This window comes from Polyergus mexicanus, unplaced genomic scaffold (assembly GCF_030449975.1).
Source record: "Polyergus mexicanus isolate NDT 795.1 unplaced genomic scaffold, iyPolMexi1.0 SCAF_14, whole genome shotgun sequence".
Taxonomy (NCBI): Eukaryota; Metazoa; Arthropoda; class Insecta; order Hymenoptera; family Formicidae; genus Polyergus; species Polyergus mexicanus.
Window position 1 is genome coordinate 3,192,236 of NW_027223334.1, and position 24,200 is coordinate 3,216,435.

Genomic DNA, 24,200 nt, shown 5'->3' on the forward strand with positions numbered 1-24,200 from the left:
AAGGTTTTATACTGAGCTTGTAAAAATGAAAAAAAAGTGGCGCGCTATTCGCACGTTGAATGATTTCGTAATTTTGTATATGGTTTAATTTACTGAATATTAATATCATTAATAATAGGTGTAACTTGTTTTTCGTAGAGATGTACAGCAATGTAATTAAATAATGACATGCAATGCATAGGATATATGATAGTAAAATTGCTTTTCATTTCTTAAATTTTTTTCCAAAGAATAAGTTATAATATCGTAGTAAAATATAAATGATAAAAGATTAGATAATAAAAATATATCAAAAAGAGAAATGTTAAATAATTGGAAATAATATTAAAATATATATAGATAGAAAAGACTTAAATAACAAATAATTGAACAAATAATAGCATCTATATCTCGCACACTATATGACTGACAGAAAAATAGCAAACGAAAATAGGAGATGATAAATGTGAAACGGAGCTATCTTTACCTTAAACCGCAATACTTCGTAAAATAGAAATGAAGAAAAAAGTAGAAAAGTAATGCAGCACTGAAAAGTAAAATAAATTCAATGGATGCATTGGTGCTTCGTAAACGTCAGACTTTTCATTATATATATATATATACTAGAACAACACAGACGCGCGCTACGCGCGCGCTTTTTTCCTTAATAAATAACAGACACACACGCACGCACGCACACACACGCAAATACACACACACATATACATATGCATACGTACATACATACGTATGTACATGCGTACATAGGTACATTAGGTACATTAGGTACATATCTACATACATACGTATATACGTGCATATGTGTATACGTGTATACGTGTACAGATATATTATGTAGAATATATACATACACATACACACACACACACATAATATTCATATTTATATATGCATACACCCTCTCTCTCTCTCTCTCTCTCTATATATATATATATATATATATATATATGTAGATATAGATATATATATATAGAAAGGGATCAGAACAAGAAAGATATATATATATATATATATATATATATATATATATATATATTTCTTGTTCTGATTCTTTTTGATCTCCGTTACATTCATAAATAATCGAATATATTTATTGAATATATTTGACTACATTCAGAGTAACAAATATTGATCAAACTTTTTGTCTCTTGAATTTTGCAATTTAAACATAAACTTAACGAAATTACAAATGTTTATTATTTTGAATTTGTTGTATTCAACGGTACGAAATTGAAAAGTGAGAAGTGGAAAACTACGCGAAGAAACATGAAAAATAAAAAAAATAAAGATTTGCAAGAGAATGCAGAAAATTTATTAATCTCTAATGATGTGTTTGAAAAGAAAGAATATGAAGATTTGCAAAACAATGCAGAAAGCTTATTAACTCCTAATGATGTGTTGGATAATATATAAATTTACGATTCAACTGTGTAAGTAAATGTCAAATTCATTTTTATTAAAAGCAAAAAATTAATAATTATAGTTTTATTTATCAACAAAAATATGGGTTTGATTGAAGTGATAATATACAATAAAATTAATTATTAATATAATTATTAATACTAATGTACAATTTCGAAAAAATTTAGATCTATGTCTTAACGATTTTTTAGGGCAGAGCGTTACGGTTATTTTCATTTTTTTAATAAATTTTTCTCATGTTTTCTATAAATGTTTTTTTTTCTAAACCAAATTTTTAATTTGGCAAGGATGTTACGTAATTAACATATATACATATTTACAATCTCTTCTTAAACTTTTAACATTAACTAACTAAAAATTAAGTCTCTTAAATTATTTTTTTGATAAATTGGAAATTACCTTGAATTAATCGTAAACTTTTATTACTGAAAATATACCTATATAAATCTTATCTAACGATAAAATCTTTAAATAAAGTAAAATATATTTTAATATATTAATTCACGCGCGAACAAATTAAAATATTTCCCAAAATTTTAAAGAGTTAATAATCATTGTTATTTTAAGTATCTATTATATTATCAATGTGTTCTTATTGAAATATTAAGCTCGCGAAGGACCTTATTAAAAAAAATTATAATTTGCTCATACAACTTTTACCTGAAACCTTTTTTTTTGTAAAATGTATTGTTTATGAGAAATATTTGATCGTTTACATATTTTTAAACCATCTTGTATAATTATTTTTATAAACCTGTCTCCTTTCTTATATCAATTTCTTTTTATTATTTAGAGTGTCTTAACTATCGAATGTTTTATATATAATTATGAAAAAAAATTATTTTTATTAATTCTATATTATTTTTATTTATTCTATATTACAATATATAGTGAAATAATCGGCTATGTTGATGGTATTGAGTCTCCACGCCTAGTCGGAAATAAACAACAATATAAGTTTTTTAAATTCTATTTGAATAATAATAATGGAAAAAGAGTTCAAGTGGTTGTATGGAACGAAGACATCGATCATGTAGAACTTACATGATTCGATAATATATATCGAATCATGTAAGTGCCCTTATCTTTTTTCTTTATAATTCTATAAATATATAATAATAAAAGAATAAAATAAATAATATCTTATAATATCTTATAATAATATCTTATAATATCTTATAATAATATTTTATATCTTATTAATAATATCTTATTTAGTTTATCTTTAATATATATTCCTTAAAAACTAACGCATATATATATGTAATGTATTAAAAATATATATATTTAATATAAGATACATATGTATAGATTATACATTTAGATAGTGTTCAAGCCAGAACACCAAAAATTGCAAATTTTAACAACGGGAATGTTTCATGCGAATTATTAATTCGTAACAACACTGTTGTTACAAACTTGGGTAAATTCGAACCAATTTGCACATTAAATGATAAACCTATATTAACAAAATTACGTGAAATATTAAATACATCCGGTCGCGTTAGTAAGTTCTCTTATGTATACTAAATATATATTTATATAGATATCTTTATAGTCATGTTAATGATGATATTTCTATCCATATTAAATACATTTTCTATATATTTGTTGATGAAAAACCGTTTTATTTAAATTTATTTTTTAATTAGAATTAGATAATTAGAAAATAATCATAGCAGGATATATAGTAATTTATACTTTTTATTTTTTTTGTTTTCTTTTAAATTAAACAATTCTTTTTTATTCAAAATATTTTTTCTATTTATAAAATTAAAAAGGTTTTCTATTTTTAAATTGAAAAGTCTTTCAGTGACTTTTATTTTAAAAGCTTTATTATATATTTTGTAATATTGGAAGAGTTTGTCAAAACAAATTTTACTGTGAAACACATAATAATAAATTGAATAAATTTATCGGTTGCGGGCCAATAACAGATGTCATTTATAAATTAGAAGTTCATATAATAAATTTTTCTTATGATGACTTTCTTAAACTCGAAATAAATAAAGGTGATAAAATCAAAATAATAGGCATTATGCAAACCTCAGGTAATAGATATTTATATTATAAATTTTTAAACTTGTGATTTATATTACTTAATAGATATTATCTAATTTTTTAATTTTTGGACACACACATACACCCGCACGCGCGCGCACACACGCCCATGTGTGAGCGCGCGCGCGCGCGCGTGTGTGTGTGTGTAGTAATATCATTTTTTCTGTCTTTAAAAATTAATATATTATAAATTGATTATTTTTCTAATTTTGAAGTTGATCCAGAATATCTAATCGTTAATGACTTAAGGGGATCCTAAAATGACGGCCGAACTCCGACGGGTTAGCGCTCTCATCTAAGCGTAACTAAAATTATCGATAACACCGACCGAAATTATCGATAATATCAATAATTTTAGTTCCGCTGTTACCGATAATATTTCTGCATGTTTTATGCATATTTGAAAGAGAATTGTGTTCAATATGATGAAATCGGACAACATCGTGTATTTCTACTGCTCTATTGCCTCGCACGCATATCTAAGCGTATCTAAGCGTATAGATAACAGTATAACATAGACACGTGTCTGTCGTTATTGCATATTTGAACACAATTGCACACATTACTTGTATAGACTTATATATATATATATATATATATATATATATATATATATATATAGAGAGAGAGAGAGAGAGAGAGAGAGGAATATTATACATATATATATATTTTTTAATTAAAATATATTTTTATTTTAAGGTTCTTTTCAGATTAGATATTGAGGTGTATAACGCGCGTATAATTTTTACAATATTTGTTTAGGTATAACTCTTTATTTATCATGCCTAAAGATATTAGATATTTAACACAAAGACGAAGGAATCAGATTATTAATCGAGATTTACGTAGAAGATTCGATTTTATTACATAGTCCAAGTTCTACTTCATATTCCATTTTATCAAATTTAGCATCTAATGTAATAGAAGAAGCGGCTAATATTAATACAAATTCAGAAAATTTTTGCACGAATAGTACATTATTCGACGATACAGACCAATCGGAGGAATTATCAATAGATTTTCAGGTTGAAAACAATGATATATGTACTTTTGATAAGGAAAATAATATACCTGTATTGACAGATAATAATAAGTACAACAATGAGCTAAGCTTACAGGAAGACTTACAGAAATTAATTATAGAATGTAATGTTCCTCACAATATTGCTAATGAATTATTGAGAATATTAAGAAAGCACGGTCATACTGAATTGCCTAGTGATGTTAGAGTTTTAGTTAATACACCACGTAATGGTAATGCATCCGTAAACATAAAACGTATGGATAATGGTCGTTATGCACATTTTGGCCTTACTTCTGTTCTGGAACGATCTATAAAAATTTACTCCCAATTTATTGAGACAAATGAAATTAAAATTAATATAAATGTAGACGGCTTACCAATTTCGAAAAGTTCTAGTAGCCAATTCTGGCCTATCATGGCATCTATTGAAGATATCGCTATTCGTACATTGCCATTCGTAATTGGTATATATCATGGTATGTGTAAGCCGAGCGATGCGAATGATTTTCTTAGCAGTTTTGTTAACAAATTTCTGTTTCTTTCTGAAAATGGCATAATTGTTGATAACAAGAAATATAAAGTGAATATTAACGCAATACTTTGCGATGCTCCAGCTAAATCATTTATAACGTACACAAAAGGTCACACAGGATATTTTTCGTGTTCCAAATGTATACAAGAAGGCAACTTCGTACATAATAGAGTAATTTTTCCTGAAATTAATAACATTTTACGTACAGATGACTCGTTTAAGAATCGAATTCAAATTGAACATCACACAGGCAATTCTGTATTGGAAAAGCTTTCCATCGGAATGGTTTCACAAATTCCGCTCGACTGTATGCACCTTGTTTGCTTGGGTGTTATAAAACGGTTGTTGCAATTATGGATTAAAGGAAATAAACAAAACAGATTGAGTACAGAAAGTATTGATTCAATTTCACAATATTTAATGAATATTAAACAAAACATTCCATATGAATTTGCTAGAAAGCCTAGAACTTTAGTTGATATTGATAAATGGAAAGCTACGGAATTGCGTCAATTTTTATTGTATACTGGTATAGTAATTTTGCAGTCAACCATTCCTCCGATTTGGTATAATCATTTTCTTTCTCTTAGTGTTGCGATTAGAATAATGGCAAATCCACAAATATGTACAAATGACACATTTCTTGCTTATGCACATTCTTTATTATTATATTTTGTATCCAATTACGGTACTATTTACGGTGAACAATATCTATCACATAATATTCATAGCCTTCTTCATATTGTTAATGATGTAAAAAACTTTGGTTGTCTTGATAATTTCAGTTGCTTTAAATACGAAAATAATATGCAAAAGATTAAAAAGAAATTGCATCAATGTGGAAAACCTTTAGAAGAATTATCAAATCGCATATTTGAAGAATTACAACAACCAATTATACAATACCCGATCGTAAATTATCCGGTTGTTATATATATAAATAAAGTAAAAATTTCATATTTTCAATATGAAAACTTTAAAATTGCAATAACTGAGAATGATAAATGTGCTTTGCTTAACGATAATTCTGTAGTTTTTATTTTGGATGTAATTGAAGAGGAAGATATATTATTTTTCCGCGCAAAACGTTTTTTAAATCCGAAATCTTTTTTTATTGTGCCATATGCTTCTGAAAAACTTGGTATATTTGTCATTTCAAGCACAACTGCTTCAGAAATTATAACGGTTCCACTCAATGCAATAAAACAAAAATGTTTAATATTGAAATACATGAATCAGGCTGATTATTATATAACAATACCGCTTCTACATACTAATAATTAGACGCTGTCTTCACAGTTAATAATTAAATATTTTTATTTAATTTTCCGTATTTTAGCCGAGAATCAAAAATGTATTTTGAATAATATAATATGAATGTCATTCAAATGTATTCCTTTGTCTTAGTGAAAATATTTTTTAACTTGTATATTTAGAAAAGCGCAAATATTCAAATGAAATTTAACAAATATTTGTAAGGTGAGTCTAATATTTACAAATATGTTGTATTAATATTTAATTTTTTAATTTTGCAATACTTTATGTACTTAAATCTTATGCATAAAATTATAATTTTGATTGATCGATAATCATTAACATATAAAAGAATTATTTCTTAACAAAAATTTTTCTTTCTTATTTATTAATGCAAAAAGAAAACTTTTATATTACATAATATCAAAAGTGATATTACAATTTTGCATTAAAGCAATCAATTTTTTTTACCAATGTTTTTCCAATGTCGATAAGATATAATTAATGTGATTAGATGTACAAACATGTTTGAATTTGTGGAGAAATTAACACATATATACTGTTTTCTTTTATAGAAAAAAATGGATTATAGTGAAATTGCAGGAAAAAAATATTGTCAAGTTTGTCATAGATAATTCTTATTCAGAAATACCAACATCGTGGCTTATACTAGATGACAATCAACAAAAGATGTGCTTGTGGCCACCACGGACAGCAAATGCTGCATCTCTAATCGCAAACTACGCAAGTCCGAATTTAGAAACTTGGAATAAGTATAAAGTTGATGTCATAAAACATTGTAGTAAGTACTTATGCATTTATATCTTATATGTATATGTTATGATTATATTATATTATATTATTAAATCATGTAAGTTAAAGCAGAAAATATTAATTATAATGCTTTATTATTATTATTATTATTATTATTATTATTATTATTATTATTATTATTATTATTACTATTATTATTATTATTATTAATGCACGTGCAACTTAACATAAGTATATCTATTTTTTTATTATATCATTTTTGGAATCTGCAAGGAAAAGTGCAATTGACTCCAACTACCAAACACCGACGAAGACAAATTGGGACGTGGCAAAAGGCAGCATACTTTGTACAATCGGTATGACAGTGAAGAAGAAGAAAGTGACAATTATGTACATCGACCATATAAAACTAAGAGTACGTATTAAAACAGCATGTTTTATCATATTTGATACAGAGTCTCAATTTAAAAACTATCAGATTATCTTGGGATTTAACAAAGATATCAAAACACAGTTTGGGGAGAATATATGATAGTAATATAATATATTGTAATAGCTCCAGCAAACAGGACGCGGATACGCTTGCCGCGCGACAAGAAGCGACGCGATAGCCAATCATTCTTTCGCTTTTACAGAAAAGCAGCAAATTAATTGACTACCGCGTTGCTTTTTGCCGCGCGGCAAGCGTTTCCGCGTCCTATGTGCTGAAGCCATAAGACTATAAGGCTATAACGAATTCAGAGTTTGATAGAAAAGCAGGATTTTACTAAACATCTTAAAATATTTGTAGCTATTATAAATAACATATCAAATATTTCCTAAAGATTAAGAGCCATTCCACAATGTATCGCAAATGTCTCGTCGCCAGTTGCAAAGCATTTGTAATCCAATAACTATCGAGCTAATTTGATACTAATTGAATCGTAAACGTTTTGCAATTGGCAACGAAGTTCTTCGCGACGCATCATCAAATAGCCCTTAATACAATATTTAAGAAATGTTTAGTAAAATCAAACAATTTCTACAGATTAACAATTGTCTTGTTTTTGTACAGAAGATTATGTAAAACAAAGATAGAAGATTTTAATTTTTAAAGAGCTATATAAGCAAAAAATGATAAAAAAATTATATTTTTTACAGGGAAAGAGAAAGCAAGCAGTACGAATAAAATTATATCTGCTTTCCCACCATGTCCGGATAATTTAACCTTGAATAATTTTTCTAACAATGAAGTCAAAAATGTGATTGACACAGTACACAAAATACCATTTTCACAACCTTCTTGTGGTATGTATAGTATGTGGTATTATTATAATCTATGATATTTTGATTTTTATTACATATTGTATACATTTCCAAAGAAAAAGAAAATTTCTTGTACAAAACCTGAGGAAATACATCAGATTAGTGATATACCCATAATATTTGGAGGTATATGAAGGAGAATGGACTGAACATGGAATAAGAAGCCGCGCGCCAGTTATAGAAAGAGAGGTACTACATAGGAGGCTTTTAACTAGCATCTTATTGATCATCCAGATTGGAGGGGGAAAAAATGACCAAAAAGGTGCTAGATAAAAGCCTCTTATATAGTACCTCTCTTTCTACAGCTGGCGTCCGTCCGCTTATATATCGATGCTCAACAAAATTTAGTTAATCAATAAAAATTAGTTATAATATTTATATATGTAATATGTCTAATATTTCTTTTTTGTAGATTATGTTTCATTAGCTGAAGAACATGAAGAGCAAAAACTGCAAGAAATAGTTCATGAAATATCAGATTCCAATATAAAAAGTATGTATTAATACATGCGTATGATGGCTTTTAGTTAAATAGTAATATAAAAACATATATAATAAGAAATACATTGTACATTGCAGAATACTTCAATCAAGTGATACCATACACAGCAAGAAATAATACATAAACAAGAACAAATAACACGCACACAAGCTACATCCAGTTTAATCTTAAGGGACATAAAACAATTGGTAAACCGAATGGAAGATGTTATGAGGAACCGCGCTCCTCTTGCAACAAAAGGCAATGACAGCTTGATTGCCGAAATTTTACCATTATCCACGGTTCAAGCTATAAAAGATTTTGAGGATTTACTGCATGACACGGATGAAGCAGTTACACAATTTGTAAGTTTTACATTAATTTGTTAATTGTATAAAGTTTTAAGCATTGCTTATTTTTCTTTTTACAGAGAGAGTTTCTCTTGAAAGTTGGGGGAAATAATCCCAGAGATAACATTCATCGTGCTGTTTCCAAAATATTTACGAACAAATGTGCGATGAATTGCTCATGGAAGGGTATTCGCAACAATTTTAAAATCTCCGACTTATATTTCATCAAAATTATGAGAAGTACGTTTTACATATTATTAAAAATGTATCTATCATCCAAAATTTCTTTTGTTTAACTAACTATATATTTTTCTTTTCAGGAGACATTACTCTACAGCACTCTTCTTTAACAGAAGCCGAATTTGATAACATATAGTGGCGGAATGGCTACGTTTCGCCAAGCAGAGGAAGCAGAGAGAAGAAAGAGGAATATAGAAATATTTATTCTAATATATAAATATATATAATATAAATATATATTTCAGAGAGTGTATATATAATATAAATATAAAAATATTTATTCTAATATCAAAATTACAACCCTCTTCTTGCCCTAAGTTTCAATAAGGTGAAACACATAACAAAATTGTATATATATTCTTGCTTTATATTGTAAAGAACTAAATAAATAATATATATAATATTATAAATATTATTTATTCTTGCTTTATATTGTAAAGAACTAAATAAATAATATAATCCCAGTAAGCAATTTGATAACAAATTGTTGCCAAATTGGCATCAAATTCGCTCAAAACTTGGTAACAAATCCAGTGCCATCTGTGTCCGTATTAAGCTTGTGTTTTGGTGACAAAGCTTGTTGACATAACCTGACAGCAAATTGACGGCAAAAACCGAGCAAAACTTGATATGATTTGACGCCAAATTGATGGCAAAAATCGACCAAGATCTGCGCAAGACAATCTGATAGCAGATTGTCGGCAAAAACCGAACAAATTCTGCAGCTTTTGGCCATTCATATAAAAGTATATATTTAAATAGATTTAAAGCCTTAACCCTAAGTAACAAAATGATGATAAGTTTTGGTCATAAAATGACCATTAGATAATTAGACATTATATAAAATCATATATTAATATGTTAAAACATATAAGTAAATTCAAATAACTTAATTTATAAAATTAAAGATCTTTTTGGACAGAAATTGTTTTGAATAAGTGAAAATCGAACAATTATCTGTCCGATTTGCCAAAAATCAATTCAATATCTGAATTTCCTGTATAAGAATTATGTCAAAAATTGAACTGATAGAAATATATATATTATAATATTATTAGCATTTTGTAGGCTTTATATACACTCATGACAAGAATTTGAATACGGGTATAGATAATGAATAACGCGCCGCATAGCGATAAGCGACTGAACTATTTTATAATACTTTGTAATAAGCTGCAGATTTTGTTCGGTTTTTGCTGCCAATTTGCCATCAGATTGCGCACTCTAGATCCTGCTCAGTTTTTGCCGACAATCTGATGTCAGTCATGTCAGCAAGCTTTGCTCGGTTTCTGTCGCCAATTTGCTGTGTAGTTATGTTAGCAAGCTTTGGTTTATTCTTGGCGGCAATCTGCCACCTTAATCGGTAATAACAACTCTTGTACCAAATTTGTAGCCTTTTTGCTGACAATAATTTGTAGCAAGCACTTGGCAATATCTGTTAGAACAGATCTGGCTGACTGGGATAATATATATACGTCAAGTGTATTAATAAAAAAAATTTGTTTATATAAAAACAAATATATTATTATTTGCACCTCACAAGACATGTAATAAAAATTTTATTTGTCACACACTTGTTACAAACGCAAATACAATATTAAATTTTTAAATTAATTCCAAGTAAAAATACATTTATTTTGCTTGAAATTAATTAAAAAATTTGATTTGGTATTCGCGTTTGTCAGTCATTGAACGACATTGATTTCTTAATTAGCGGTTGCCGTGTTTTAAACCGAAATTATCTATTATCGCCGGTGCTCTTTCTGAATAACGTATTTTAATTTATGCAAAAAATAAATCTGTATATAAATAATAAAAATATCCTAATAATGCTTTTTTCTATGACTGCAGTCGATAAGAGATTAGTCGATATAGATGCTGAATAATATTTTGGAGGTTGGTCAATGAGATTAAAAAATTATAAAATTTCCTCACTTCATAATTGATTAATGCAGTGTTTCGGAACATCTATAGTTTTTTTCCAACCGTAGCGTAGCCTATATTACCTACTGCATACATGATAGTTATCTTAACCTCGCGTGTTTCTCTCTATATTTATATTTTGTGTGATCGCATTTATAGTTTCAAAATATATATTTGTAAGTTTTTTAGATTTTCTGATCTTACTGAAGTGTCATTGAATAAGCATTTTTTGCGTGAAAGTATTTGGGTACCATAAGAATGTACAACAAATTCTTAAATGTTGCAACAAGGTACATGACAGTTATTTTAACCTCGCGTGTTTCTTTCCATTATTATATTTATATCTAGTTATCATTTTGATAGTTTTTCAAAATATATATCTGTAAGCTTTTTAGATTTTCTAATCTTACTGAAGTGTCATTGAATAAACATTTTGTTCGTGAAAGTGTTTGGGTATTATAGGAATGTACAAAAAATTCTAAAAATTTTGCAACAAGGCACATTATAATTAAAAGTGAGTAATTTTATTATATTTTCATAATTTACATAATATTTTTAAGTATTGTGTTTTCTATTAAATTGAAAAAAAGACTGAATTGTGATGATGACAGTTATATGAGCAAGATTGTTGTACAAAGGAAAATGATTTAAAGTCATATCTATTAATATTACATCATGTTTATTTTGATTTTAGCAGACAACAATAATGTATAAAATAATTTGCAAACCACACATAGATCCAGCTTGCATTGAATATCAAGAAGCAATCTATTACAAAGCACGAGAATCTTTTAAGCGAGAGTTCAATATTATAGTCTCCGCTAATAGAATCTTGTGATCTGTAATGGAATGATCAACGCTTATTCATCAACTTGCAATATCTATTGAAGCAATAATGAAGTACATCAGCAATACTGGGATTGTGCAACTACATTATGAAATAATAATATAAATATTGTGTGGTTTCTACTAAATTGAAAAAGGATTGAATTTTGGTAATAACAATTATACAGGTAAGATTATTATACAAAGGAAAATGTTTAAATTCGTATTAATATCATATCTTATCATTTATTTTGATTTTAGCAGGTAACTATAATGGATATTAATTTGCAAACTACACACAGATCCAGCGTGCACCGAATGTTAAAAAGGAATCCATTACAAAGCATGAAAATCTTTTAAGCGAGAGTTCAATATTATGATCTCCGCTAATAGAATCTTGTGACCTGTAGTGGAGTAATCAACACTCATTTATATTGATAATTGAAATAATAAGAACTTTGTATTGGTAATAGTATTAGAAGATTGAAATGGCATTTGTATATTGCTTATATATTTGATCTTTTTTATTTATAGTGAAATTTGTACATTAGAAATAATAAATTTGTCTATGGAGTGAATACTATTGAGATAATTTTGTACCTACATTATGAAAAAGTATGTTTAAGTTTTGTATGTTTTTACTTATTGAATTTAAAAGAAGAGACTAAATTGAATTTAAAGAAAAACAAAATCATGATGATAATAATTGCATATATAAGTATGATTCCTTTACAAAGAAGAAAATCTTAATGTCTTGCTGTCTATTAATATTATATATGTTTATTTTGATTTCAACAGGCAACAGTAATAAATGAATATTAATTGGCAAAGCATGCACAGATCTAGCGTATGTCAAATACCAAGATGAAATCCATTACAAAGCACGAGAATTTTTCGAACGGGACTTTAATATTATAATCTCCGCTAATAGAATCTTGTTATATGTAGTGGAATGCTAATTCATTAATTGTCACTAATAGTTGAAATTATAATAACTTTGTATTGTTGATTTATTAGAATATTGAAATGACATTTGTATATTGATTTTCAGTTATTGAATAAATCATGGAAGACAGTGCTTTAACATATCACACTTTTATAAAGAGCATGTTGTTTTTATATATTATTATATGTACTATATATGTGTATCTCTCTTTCATATATGTATATTATTGCACATAAATAAGTAATCCATTACAAAGCACGAAAAATTTTTTAAACTAGAGTTCAATATTAAAGTCTCTGTACATATAATTTTGTAATCTATAATGGAATGATCAACATTTATCTATGAACTTATATTATTCAATATTTGTTGAAGCAATAATGAAGTTTATCCTTTATAACTGAAATGGCTTTACTAGTTCAGAGTTTATCTCTTTCCAATTGTCGGATGTCGTTTTTTATAGTATAGTTTTGTAATAATTAAAATTAAAATCGACTTAAAAGTAGTTTTCATCAAAAGTAATTTTGTGTTGTTAATTCTTTATATTTTTTTCATTAATTCTTTTTTACTCGTTTATTGTGTTTGAAATTTACTTGTGTATTTTAAAATAGTTGATATATAGAATGTCGTTAAAATAATCGTTTCATAAAAAATAATAGTGTCGTCATATTAATCATATGATATATTATTGTAAATAGTTTTGTACTGTCGTTGTACTAGCCAATTGGTAATTTATTTCTTATACATATGTACTAGTACATTTTATGTTAAAAATAAAAGTAATGTATGCGTTAGAAAGTAAATGTACTCTTATGTATGCAATAAAATATTTATTTTTTGAATGTCGTCAAAATAGCCCTTTGACATATATATATATATATATATATATATATATATATGTAAAGGAGAATAATAATTTTTGCCTACTTTTTTATTATCAATACATACATAACATTCACATTAAATATTCGAAAATTATATTAAACGTTCATATAAGTTAAAAAGTCCTGAACCATTTTTTGTATAACCCTTAATAAAGGAGTTATTATTGAGTAAAGTCTGGCCAATCAGCACTGACTTTTAGCCGGACGCACGTCTCTGAGCCGCGCGCCTAGTAGTGTGCGTGAGCGCTCAACCGTTACGGCGGGACACCACTACTAGGCGCACGCCTCACTGATGAGAGTCCGGTTAAAGGTCGGCGCTGATTGGACATACTTAACTCAATAATAATTCCTTTATTAAGCGTTATATAAAAAAGTAATACAGGACTTTTCTTTTCAGTTTGACCCAATCTACCTCCACCTTTCATTTAGTCATTTATTTGTGGACACCCTGTAAAACCATGCAATTTTTACGAATATTTTATAAAACTTTATAAAACTTTTAAAAAATTATTTGCAAAAAGACAGTACAAAGAAATATATTACTATTTATAAAAATTTATAAAAATTTATAAAAATATCATAATAAAAATATATCAAATATGTAAATAAAATGTAAATCCTGTCATATATTTTATATTGTAGCCGCGCCTTCGATTTACACGTCTACATTAACAGAATTTATTTGTTTCGCCGATCGGAGAGATAGGACGTAATTGATTTGTCCGGGTTTAGTTTGTTGAACAGTATTTATTCCTTTCGACACCAACTCCCGGACCGTCTTAGGTAATCGCACGCGACAGCAAGATATGAGCGGACACGCAAATTATCGTTTAATTATAACTTTATGAGTGTTAGGCGTTCGGTGTGCTCCCGGTGAAGGCTTGCGACGAAGTGTCTTAAAAACCTTCTCTGCTATCCACGTACAATAGTCCTGGTTGATACGGGTACTACAAAAAAGGAGGAATTTCGATCGTTCGATTCCGAGAGCCAATCGGCTATCGACAACGAGGTGTTTGTCAGAATCGAACGATACGAAGAAACCGCAAAAACGGAATGAAAACAAGGCTTCGCACGTAACGTCTCGCTTTAGAACGTTCGAGAAACAAATTTAATAATATGATTTATAAAACGTTTACTTTCTTGAACATATATTCATATTCTATATTGTAGCAAAAACATTAGAAATAATTATATCATAAATTGTACACCAAATTAAATATTAAAGTTATATAAAAGGATATAAATGATTTTTTATATATGTATACCCAGTCAGCCAGGTCTGTTCTAACAGATATTGCCAAGTGCTTGCTACAAATTATTGTCAGCAAAAAGGCTACAAATTTGGTACAAGAGTTGTTATTACCGATTAAGCTGGCAGATTGCCGGCAAGAATCAAGCAAAGCTTGCTAACATAACTACACAGCAAATTGGCGGCAGAAACCGAGCAAAGCTTGCTGACATGACTGACATCAGATTGTCGGCAAAAACTGAGCAAGATCTAGAGTGCGCAATCTGATGGCAAATTGGCAGCAAATACCGAACAAAATCTGCAGCTTATTACAAAGTATTATAAAATAGTTCAGTCGCTTATCGCTATGCGGCGCGTTATTCATTATCTATACCCGTATTCAAATTCTTGTCATGAGTGTATATAAAACCTACAAAATGCTAATAATATTATAATATATATATTTCTATCAGTTCAATTTTTGACATAATTCTTATACAGGAAATTCAGATATTGAATTGATTTTTGGCAAATCGGACAGATAATTGTTCGATTTTCACTTATTCAAACAATTTCTGTCCAAAAAGATCTTTAATTTTATAAATTAAGTTATTTGAATTTACCTATATGTTTTAACATATTAATATATGATTTTATATAATGTCTAATTATCTAATGGTCATTTTATGACCAAAACTTATCATCATTTTGTTACTTAGGGTTAAGGCTTTAAATCTATTTAAATATATACTTTTATATGAATGGCCAAAAGCTGCAGAATTTGTTCGGTTTTTGCTGACAATCTGCTGTCAGATTGTCTTGCGCAGATCTTGGTCGATTTTTGCCATCAATTCAAATCATGTCAAGCTTTGCTCGGTTTTTGCCGTCAATTTGCTGTCAGGTTATGTCAACAAGCTTTGTCACCAAAACACAAGCTTAATGCGGACACAGATGGCACTGGATTTGTTACCAAGTTTTGAGCGAATTTGATGCCAATTTGGCAACAATTTGTTATCAAATTGCTTACTGGGTATACACATGTATATACATATATAAACATAAAAAATCATATTAATAATTTCTATAACAATATTTCAATAATATATTACATATATTGATGTCCCTAATATGTACTACACTGAAAATAAAAATAGTAAATTGAAAAAAGATCACATGCAACTAATATGAAATATGTATATCAGTACACCATTGCTTTTGAGATCCACAATTATGGATCTAGCAGAGATATGAACCACCCGGTCGTTTTACCGTGGCACTGAAAGTGGATCTGGCCATGTAGTTCCGCTCGGCCATAAAATGGATCCAGTTAGCGCCACTGTACCGGCTAGTTAAAGTGTCGTAAGAAAAACGCCGGCGTGGCCCCTTTCAGGCTTCTCTCTGATACAACTATGTGCGCTGATCCTGCGTGCCTTCGTCGTGTAATATCTACTGAAATATCAATTTTTCTCGCTTCTATTCTACTTTCAGTGGAAACAGTACATTAAATTCGATGCACACCGAAACAGAATCGGATTGACGACTTCAGTGGAAACTAGACCATAGATATATAGACTGGATTGAGCATTGTAAGATATTGTGAGATAGCAAACGCGCGCCCACTGTAGAAAGAGAGGTACTATATGGAAGGTCTATGTTTGTCTCTTTTCCCAACATCTCATTGGTAATTATCTATGGAGGGAGACAAAATTACCAATGAGATGCAAGGAAAAGAAACAAAATAGGCCTGCCATATAGTATCTCTTTTTCTACAGTGAGCGCGCGTTTGTCTATCGCAACGCTCATGGCTCCTGCACATAGGACGCGGCAACGTTTGCCGCGCGGCAAAAAGCGATGCGGCAAATAAAAAATAGTTTTTCTGGTGTTCACACAATACACGTTAAAGATTGGAGTAAGCATGCGCAAACTATGTATAGTTTCTTCATAATCTTTAATCTAGAAATACACATATATCATATATAAAACAGATAAGATTAGATAATAATATAAAATAGAAAAATATATATCCTAATTACAAAATTACAAAATTATTTGCTTTAATTTATCATAAATATGGATACGGCTATGCATAAAAAACGTCGAATATTGCTGTTGGTCCTGCTTTATATAAGAAGAAAGAGAAATAAAAGAAACATTTTAAATCGACGAAAAGAAGATATTGGATATGTACATCCTATACTACAATTAAAACAACAACAAGGAGGTTATTGGCATAATCTTGTTTACAAAATGAGATTACAAGATGAAGAAACATCTTTCAATTATATGAGGATGACATCCAGTATGTTTGATTATACCCATACAGCACAGAACATTGCAATTACATTGCAGTAATGTTACAATCTTGCAAGATACAATGTAATATTGTTGAGACATTACTGGAACATATAATTGTAATGTTTCATGAGAATGTTACAGCAACATTCCAAAAACATTACAAAAAACATTTTTCGGTAATCGCTAGTTTCTTCGTTTACCGCTATGCGGTGCGCATTGCGTTATCAATCCCGCATTTAAGTTTTAATCACGATGGTTATATAAACCTTCCAAAGAGCGGCTAGTAAGATTGAAGGATAATAACTATTTTTATTAGTTTAATTTGTTTGATATGATTCCAACACAGGGAATTCAGATATTGAACTGATTATTCAAAAATCGGACAAATAAATGTCCAAAAAAAGTTAAAATTATTCGTTTATTGTTTACTTAAGATGTAAAATAGAGTCTAATATTTATATAAATAAAATTTTAATTTTTATGAATGAAATTATTTAATCGTTTTCAATTTCTTAAACTTGTACATTATTTGTAAAATAGCAATATTAATTAGATAACAGAAAATTATTTAATAGTTTTTATTTTTATATAAAACCAAAATTTTGATAATAGCTCTTTAATATGCAAAATGTTTCAAATTTAATAAATAAAAAACTCTTAAGAGGATGTAGGACTGTGCTTTTTTACCGACAGAATACGAAAATTTGTTATTATTCAAAATCTTCTTGTTTATTATAGATATCAACAAATTCTTTTCCATAATTAAAGTATACATAATAACGGAATGCGGAGTTTACGATTTCATATGAAAAGTAAAAAAAAATGAGAAAATTACAGTTTTGTTATTGGCTTCTGCTGTCAACATTTATTTAATATAACAAATTTATAATTTGCGCGTGCCTAATCAGTAAACTCCGCACTCGGCATTTCATCAAAGAGTATAAGTGAATTTAGAGAGGTGAGTTTAGAAGTTTTATAAAAAAGATTTTGCAAAATAAAATTTTCATGCATATATGCGTATGCAAGATCGAGGCTCAAGAGTAAAACAGAGCAGTAGATTAGTTGCGTGATGTCGCGATAGGCAGAGCTGCAATCTTACAAGACAAGGACAGATATAATCGTACTATCTTTGTCTCTTTCGTGCGTGTGAGAGTAACATACATATACGCACTAACATTATTGCAGTATCTTTTCTTTCTCGATCACACGCTCTGTCTTTTTCTAATCGCTCGCTCGCTATGTACAACGTATCGCTTAGCTTCATGCTCCTCGCATATTCACTTATGCGTTCACTCGCGCTTTTCTCTCTCTTTCCCTTTCTCTCTCTTTCTGCTTGTTTATTATTATATTCTTTTATTTGCTCAACTTTTATTCTTTCTATTCTCGTCTCCCTACATGAAAATATATAAATTTATTTATTTATTTTTATTTTAAAGCATAAATAAGATACACAACAATAAATTATTTCCTTTATCTATTTAACTATATAATTAAATACAACACATATACATACAAAAATACACATAATTAAATACTTTTTCTATTTATAAGATACACAGGGAGAGGGAGAGGGAGGGGAGGGGAGGGAGAGAGGGAGGGGAGGGAAGGAGAAAAAAGGAGAGAAGGAGGGAGAGGGAAGAGAGAGGGAGTGAAAGAGGGAGAGGGAGAGAGGGGCGAGAGAGGGGTAGAGGGGCGGGGGAGGGAGAAAGGGGGGAAGAGAGCAGCGTGAATGAACGTGTAAACGAATGTGCGAGGGACATGATATATATACACATATAATCTTCATGACACTTTATTATTATTTATAGTTATATTTAGTAATTTATAAATACGAAAAGAAAATTTGATATTTTATCTTCTTATGTTACCAAATATTTGCATATTTATACAAGCTTGCCTATATTTATAGAAAATAAACTTTTTCTAAAGCCAAAATTTAGAAATTTAATTTTTGTCATAAAATATTTATGAATAATGGTTTTATGTATCGAATTAATTGTAACAATGTACCCCCCATTGTTACCTGGCAGTTGACCCGTCAGAAGTCTGCCGCCCGGCGAACATCGGTCGGGCAGTGGCAGAGGCGCTTAGCGTTCTTTTTTAATACTTCCACAATAACCGAATGATATTGGAGATGCCGTACAGCCGTTATACGGCTGCCGTTACGGCCCGAACTTCGAAGACCGCCGAGCGCCTCCGAAAAGTACCGAGCGCCCCGATACCGAAACGCCGCGTCATTTACCCGCCGCGGGGTAGCGGCGCGCACCGTTAATTACCGATTCCGAAAACAACGCGTCGTTACCCCCACCAGAATAAGCGACGCGGTTACCGTTATGCGCTCGGTATAAAAAGGCCGCCGGATTACATCTCGACCGGTATCTAAATTCACTCGAGCAGTACGCTCCGAGATACGATATACGATACCAGATCCGACCCTTATAATTCGCAGCAACGATGGAACGTGGAGTTGACGTGTTCGCAGCCTCCGCCGAGCATTGTCGGTTTCCGTACAGTCTCCGAAATCCTCACGCAATTCCGACCAACTCGACGAGAACGGAATGTTCGTCGCTCTCCTAGATTACGGTCTAATATCCGACCGCTCCAGCCAGCCGGACCGTAGGTTTGCGAGTTCGCTGCCCCGTCGAGCTTTCTTGACTCCACCGAGCTATCCTCGACTCCGCGTACGGAAACAGGGACGAAGAGTTCTCTGCTCGATCGAAGGTACTCGATCTCCGATCACCTCCCCCGTACAACTGGGAATACGCGAATAACTACGCGGCAACGATCAGTTTTTACGATACTCGCGAAACTAATCACTGCGCCGAAATACCTGTCGCATACCACTCCATTGTATTTCGCATGCCGTCAAAATAAACACGACTTTACCGTACACGCGCCCGACTGACTGCGCCCTGTTTCTTATACGTCTTGCGCGCCGTCAAAATAAACACGGCCTCGCCGTGCACCGACGATTTCGATACATCGAAACTAACGCCGGAATTACGAGCGCACTTTCATTATCATGCGTTCCCGATATTTCTGTGCCAATTTATCACGCGATAATTATAGCGTCCAAATATCTCTCGCGCTCTTCTACCCGTGTTCTGGAAGCCGTCACGAACTCGCTTCGCATTGTATTGTGACCACCGCCGGCCGAGACAAAATAAACAAACTAAATCACATCCAACAATTACCGTGTGTCTCACCCCTTTCTTGAATCTTGATCCCGATTGAGCTAATCCACGTGCTCGCGAAAGCGGACTTGTTACATAATTTTAATCAATATGGAAATAATTTTTTTATTTGGTTAGAGAATATTCGTTTATAAAGATGCATATTTGTTTTTATATGTATGTATCGGGAAATAAATCGACTGTACCATGCACACACACATGCAGGCAGACATCCGCGATCATATAAGTGCGCGGCAGATACTCAGTCGCGTATGTTGTGTACATACGTGTAACAAGAGATTACCGCAAAAGTACGTTCAACTGTTATAATGCGTTATGACGCGTTGAATTTAAAAAAACGAGTGTTATGTTTTTGTAGTGTGGTTTTAATAGTGTGTCCACATAATGGGACGAAAATATAATTTTCGAGAGACGCTTGCCCGCAGACTTTCTTTAAAAAGAAGAGTGAGTCTCGATTGCGCACATTACCGATCGGACACGACAATATTTCCCAATCGGACACAGACCCAATAAGACACAGGCTCGGTCGGACACAGTCCCGATCGGACATAGGCTAGATCGGACACAGACCCAATCGGATACAATTCCGATCGGACACATATGGTTATAATCGGACACAGTTCCGATCGGACACAGTCCTCATCGCGAAGCTAGGTCCATCCTACAATTATTGTGTGGATGGGAAAATGTATGCGTGGACACAGTGGGTTCCGCCCCCCCCCTACGGGGGGGCTCCACTTCCAGAAAATATAACCTAACCCAAACCTATATATTTCTGATATACTGTGTCCGATCGGGATGGTGTCCGATCGGGAAATATTGTCGTGTCCGATCGGTAATGTGCGCAACTGGGACGATCCCAAAAAGAATAAGGGTCAAAAAGTTAGTATGTTTATATACTATAATTTTAGAAGGAATTGTTTTAATGTATACTATATACTAATATGTTGCTAGATATTAGTTAATTTTATTTCCGTGCAGTCTACATAAAAATATAAATATAATAATGTAATATTATATAAAAATATAATATTCCAAATTTCTTTTTTTAAAATTATATCTTTAAAGCAATTCCTAAATAGAAAACATAAAGACTTTTGTATAAAAAATTGTAATATAAAATTGATCTTCAAATGGAATTTAGAATGATGTATACACATAAACATATACATTATATATGATGCACATAGTATTTAATACTTATATAGTATTTTTGTTATAAATAAATGGACAGATATGGGCAAAAAATGAAAGAGGAAGAGAGAGAGAGAGAGAGAGAGAGAGAGAGAGAGAGAGAGAGAGAGAGAGAGAGAGAGAGAGAGAGAATAGGAATGAGTAAACGAGGGAATGGCTTTAAAACGATATATCGATTGATAATTCACGTCAGTCACTGAACATTAGTTGGCATAAAGTATTGCTACGGAGAAAGATATAACTATTTTCTTTTTTTTCTTACATTGGCACTTGTACAGACACTTGTTACACTTATATCTTCTTTCTCTCTTTGCCCATTCTTACCCATCTCTTTCTTATCCGAGCATACTATATGTGTGTTATATATTATCTACATGTATATGTTTGTGTATATATAATAGTAACTTTAAATTTATTAAAATATTAATCTTTTGCTTATTTGTATATTTCACTGAAAATTGATTATATTTATTTTGCAATAGTAGTTGTTAACCAGAGGCGATCAATTCGTGAGCTGGTTATTGAAAGAAATATTTCTCATCAAATGCGTTTTGCATTGAAGCGTTTTGGTTGAAGAATGTATCCCAGAAGCGATCAATTCGTGAACTGGTTATCGAAAGAAATATTTCCCACCAAAAACATTTTGCATGTGCGCTTTGCTTATTAAAAAAATAACATTTTATTCCAGAGGCTATTTTTAATCGTGAGCTGGTTGTTTTAAGAAATATTTTACAATGGATGCGATTTGAGTATGTGCTCTGATTATACAAAAAATATTTTATCCCAGAGGCAATTTTTATTCGTGTGCTGGTTGGTTTAAAAAATATTTTATTCCAGAAGCGTTTTGCATGTGCGCTCCGGTTATTAAAAAAATATTTTATCCCAGAGGCGATTTTTATTCATATGCTAGTTGGTTTAAAAAATATTTTATCCCAGAGGCGATTTTTATTCGTGTGCTAGTTGGTTTAAAAAATATTTTATTCCAGAAGCGATTTGCGTGTGCGCTTTGGTTATTAAAAAAATATTTTATCTCAGAGGCGATTTTTATTCGTGTGCTGGTTGGTTTAAAAAATATTTTATTCCAGAAGTGTTTTGCATGTGCGCTCTGGTTATTAAAAAAATATTTTATCCCAGAGGCGATTTTTATTCGTGTGCTGGTTGGTTTAAAAAATATTTTATTCCAGAAGCGGTTTGCATGTGCGCCCTGGTTATTAAAAAACAGTTATTCCAGAAGAAATTAAAAGAAATTTCCGTTTTTGAAAGATTAAGTGTGGAATATCTGGTATTCCTTCATATGATTGCAACCAATCATATATAGTAATAAAAGCTTACAAATTATTGGAAGGAATTATTATTGTAATTCCTGGCGATGTATTTTTTCTTTTTTTGATGGCATATTTCGCGTACATAACAGTCTATCAGGCTGTGTATATACAAGTTGGTAGCTAAAGAGAAAAAATATATACATCTTCGTTATTAGGAGGCAATCTTTATGAGAAAAAATACTCTAAGGATGTAAAGAGTATGAGGAAACGGTTTTGTAATATTATAGCAAGCAATAAACTGCTGCCTTTTTTAAAATGATAAAAAATTATGATTAAAAAAATCTATCCTGATACTTGTAACAATATTGGCTAGAAAAAAGATGCCTTAATCTCGTTTGCAAATTATAATTGCAGATATGAAAATAATAAATAAAATATTTTGGTTGCGTTCTCACGAAAATGGGCGATGGAGGAGCCTTTTCTATATTATAAATATTCAAAATATTGTAACAATTTTGTTGCAATGTTTTGCGGACAAAAATACATTTATGTGTTTGCATTTATAAATATTTATATTAATATTTATATCAGTGCTGGGATTTACTTGCACATTTCGGCCCGATTCCGTGGCTCACGCCTATTGCCCCCCCACTTACCGCTCGTGCGTTAGAAACGAGTCGCCAGATATGCGTAACTAAGGACCGCGACATCTCAGGAGCGTTTATATGTAAGAATGCCCAAATATAATATTAAGATAATACTTTTCTAAATACAGCGCGAAAATTCTTAGAATTAAAAATATTGTCTTATTATTATATTTGGGCATTCTTATATACGGACGCTCCTGAGACAAAGCGTCGCGGTCCTTAGTTACGCATATCTGGCGACTCGTTTCTAACGCACGAGCGGTAAGTGGGGGGGCAATAGGCGTGAGCCACGGAATCGGGCCGAAATGTGCAAGTAAATCCCAGCACTGAACTAGACCATTGATCGTGCAATCGAA

General features: G+C 30.6%; 2 protein-coding genes, 1 long non-coding RNA gene and 1 pseudogene across 3 annotated transcripts; all 4 read left to right on the top strand.

Moving 5' to 3' along the window:
- Nucleotides 1-1,080: 1,080 nt before the first annotated feature.
- LOC138939467 (uncharacterized) lies at nucleotides 1,081-3,551 on the top strand (annotated as a pseudogene).
- Nucleotides 3,552-4,264: 713 nt separating this feature from the next.
- On the top strand, nucleotides 4,265-6,323 carry LOC138939523 (uncharacterized). Its single transcript, XM_070307379.1, has 2 exons — nucleotides 4,265-4,328; nucleotides 4,393-6,323. The coding sequence occupies exons 1-2, from the start codon at nucleotides 4,265-4,267 to the stop codon at nucleotides 6,321-6,323; spliced, it is 1,995 nt and encodes a 664-aa protein (XP_070163480.1).
- Nucleotides 6,324-6,938: 615 nt separating this feature from the next.
- On the top strand, nucleotides 6,939-8,264 carry LOC138939459 (uncharacterized). Its single transcript, XR_011447861.1, has 3 exons — nucleotides 6,939-7,095; nucleotides 7,341-7,423; nucleotides 8,208-8,264. It is a non-coding gene; the product is annotated as an uncharacterized lncRNA (long non-coding RNA).
- A 762-nt stretch (nucleotides 8,265-9,026) lies between these two features.
- On the top strand, nucleotides 9,027-9,622 carry LOC138939458 (uncharacterized). Its single transcript, XM_070307255.1, has 3 exons — nucleotides 9,027-9,218; nucleotides 9,284-9,443; nucleotides 9,524-9,622. Exons 1-3 carry the CDS (start codon nucleotides 9,072-9,074, stop codon nucleotides 9,577-9,579), a joined length of 363 nt encoding a protein of 120 aa, XP_070163356.1. The 5' UTR covers nucleotides 9,027-9,071; the 3' UTR covers nucleotides 9,580-9,622.
- The last annotated feature ends 14,578 nt before the right edge of the window (nucleotides 9,623-24,200 follow it).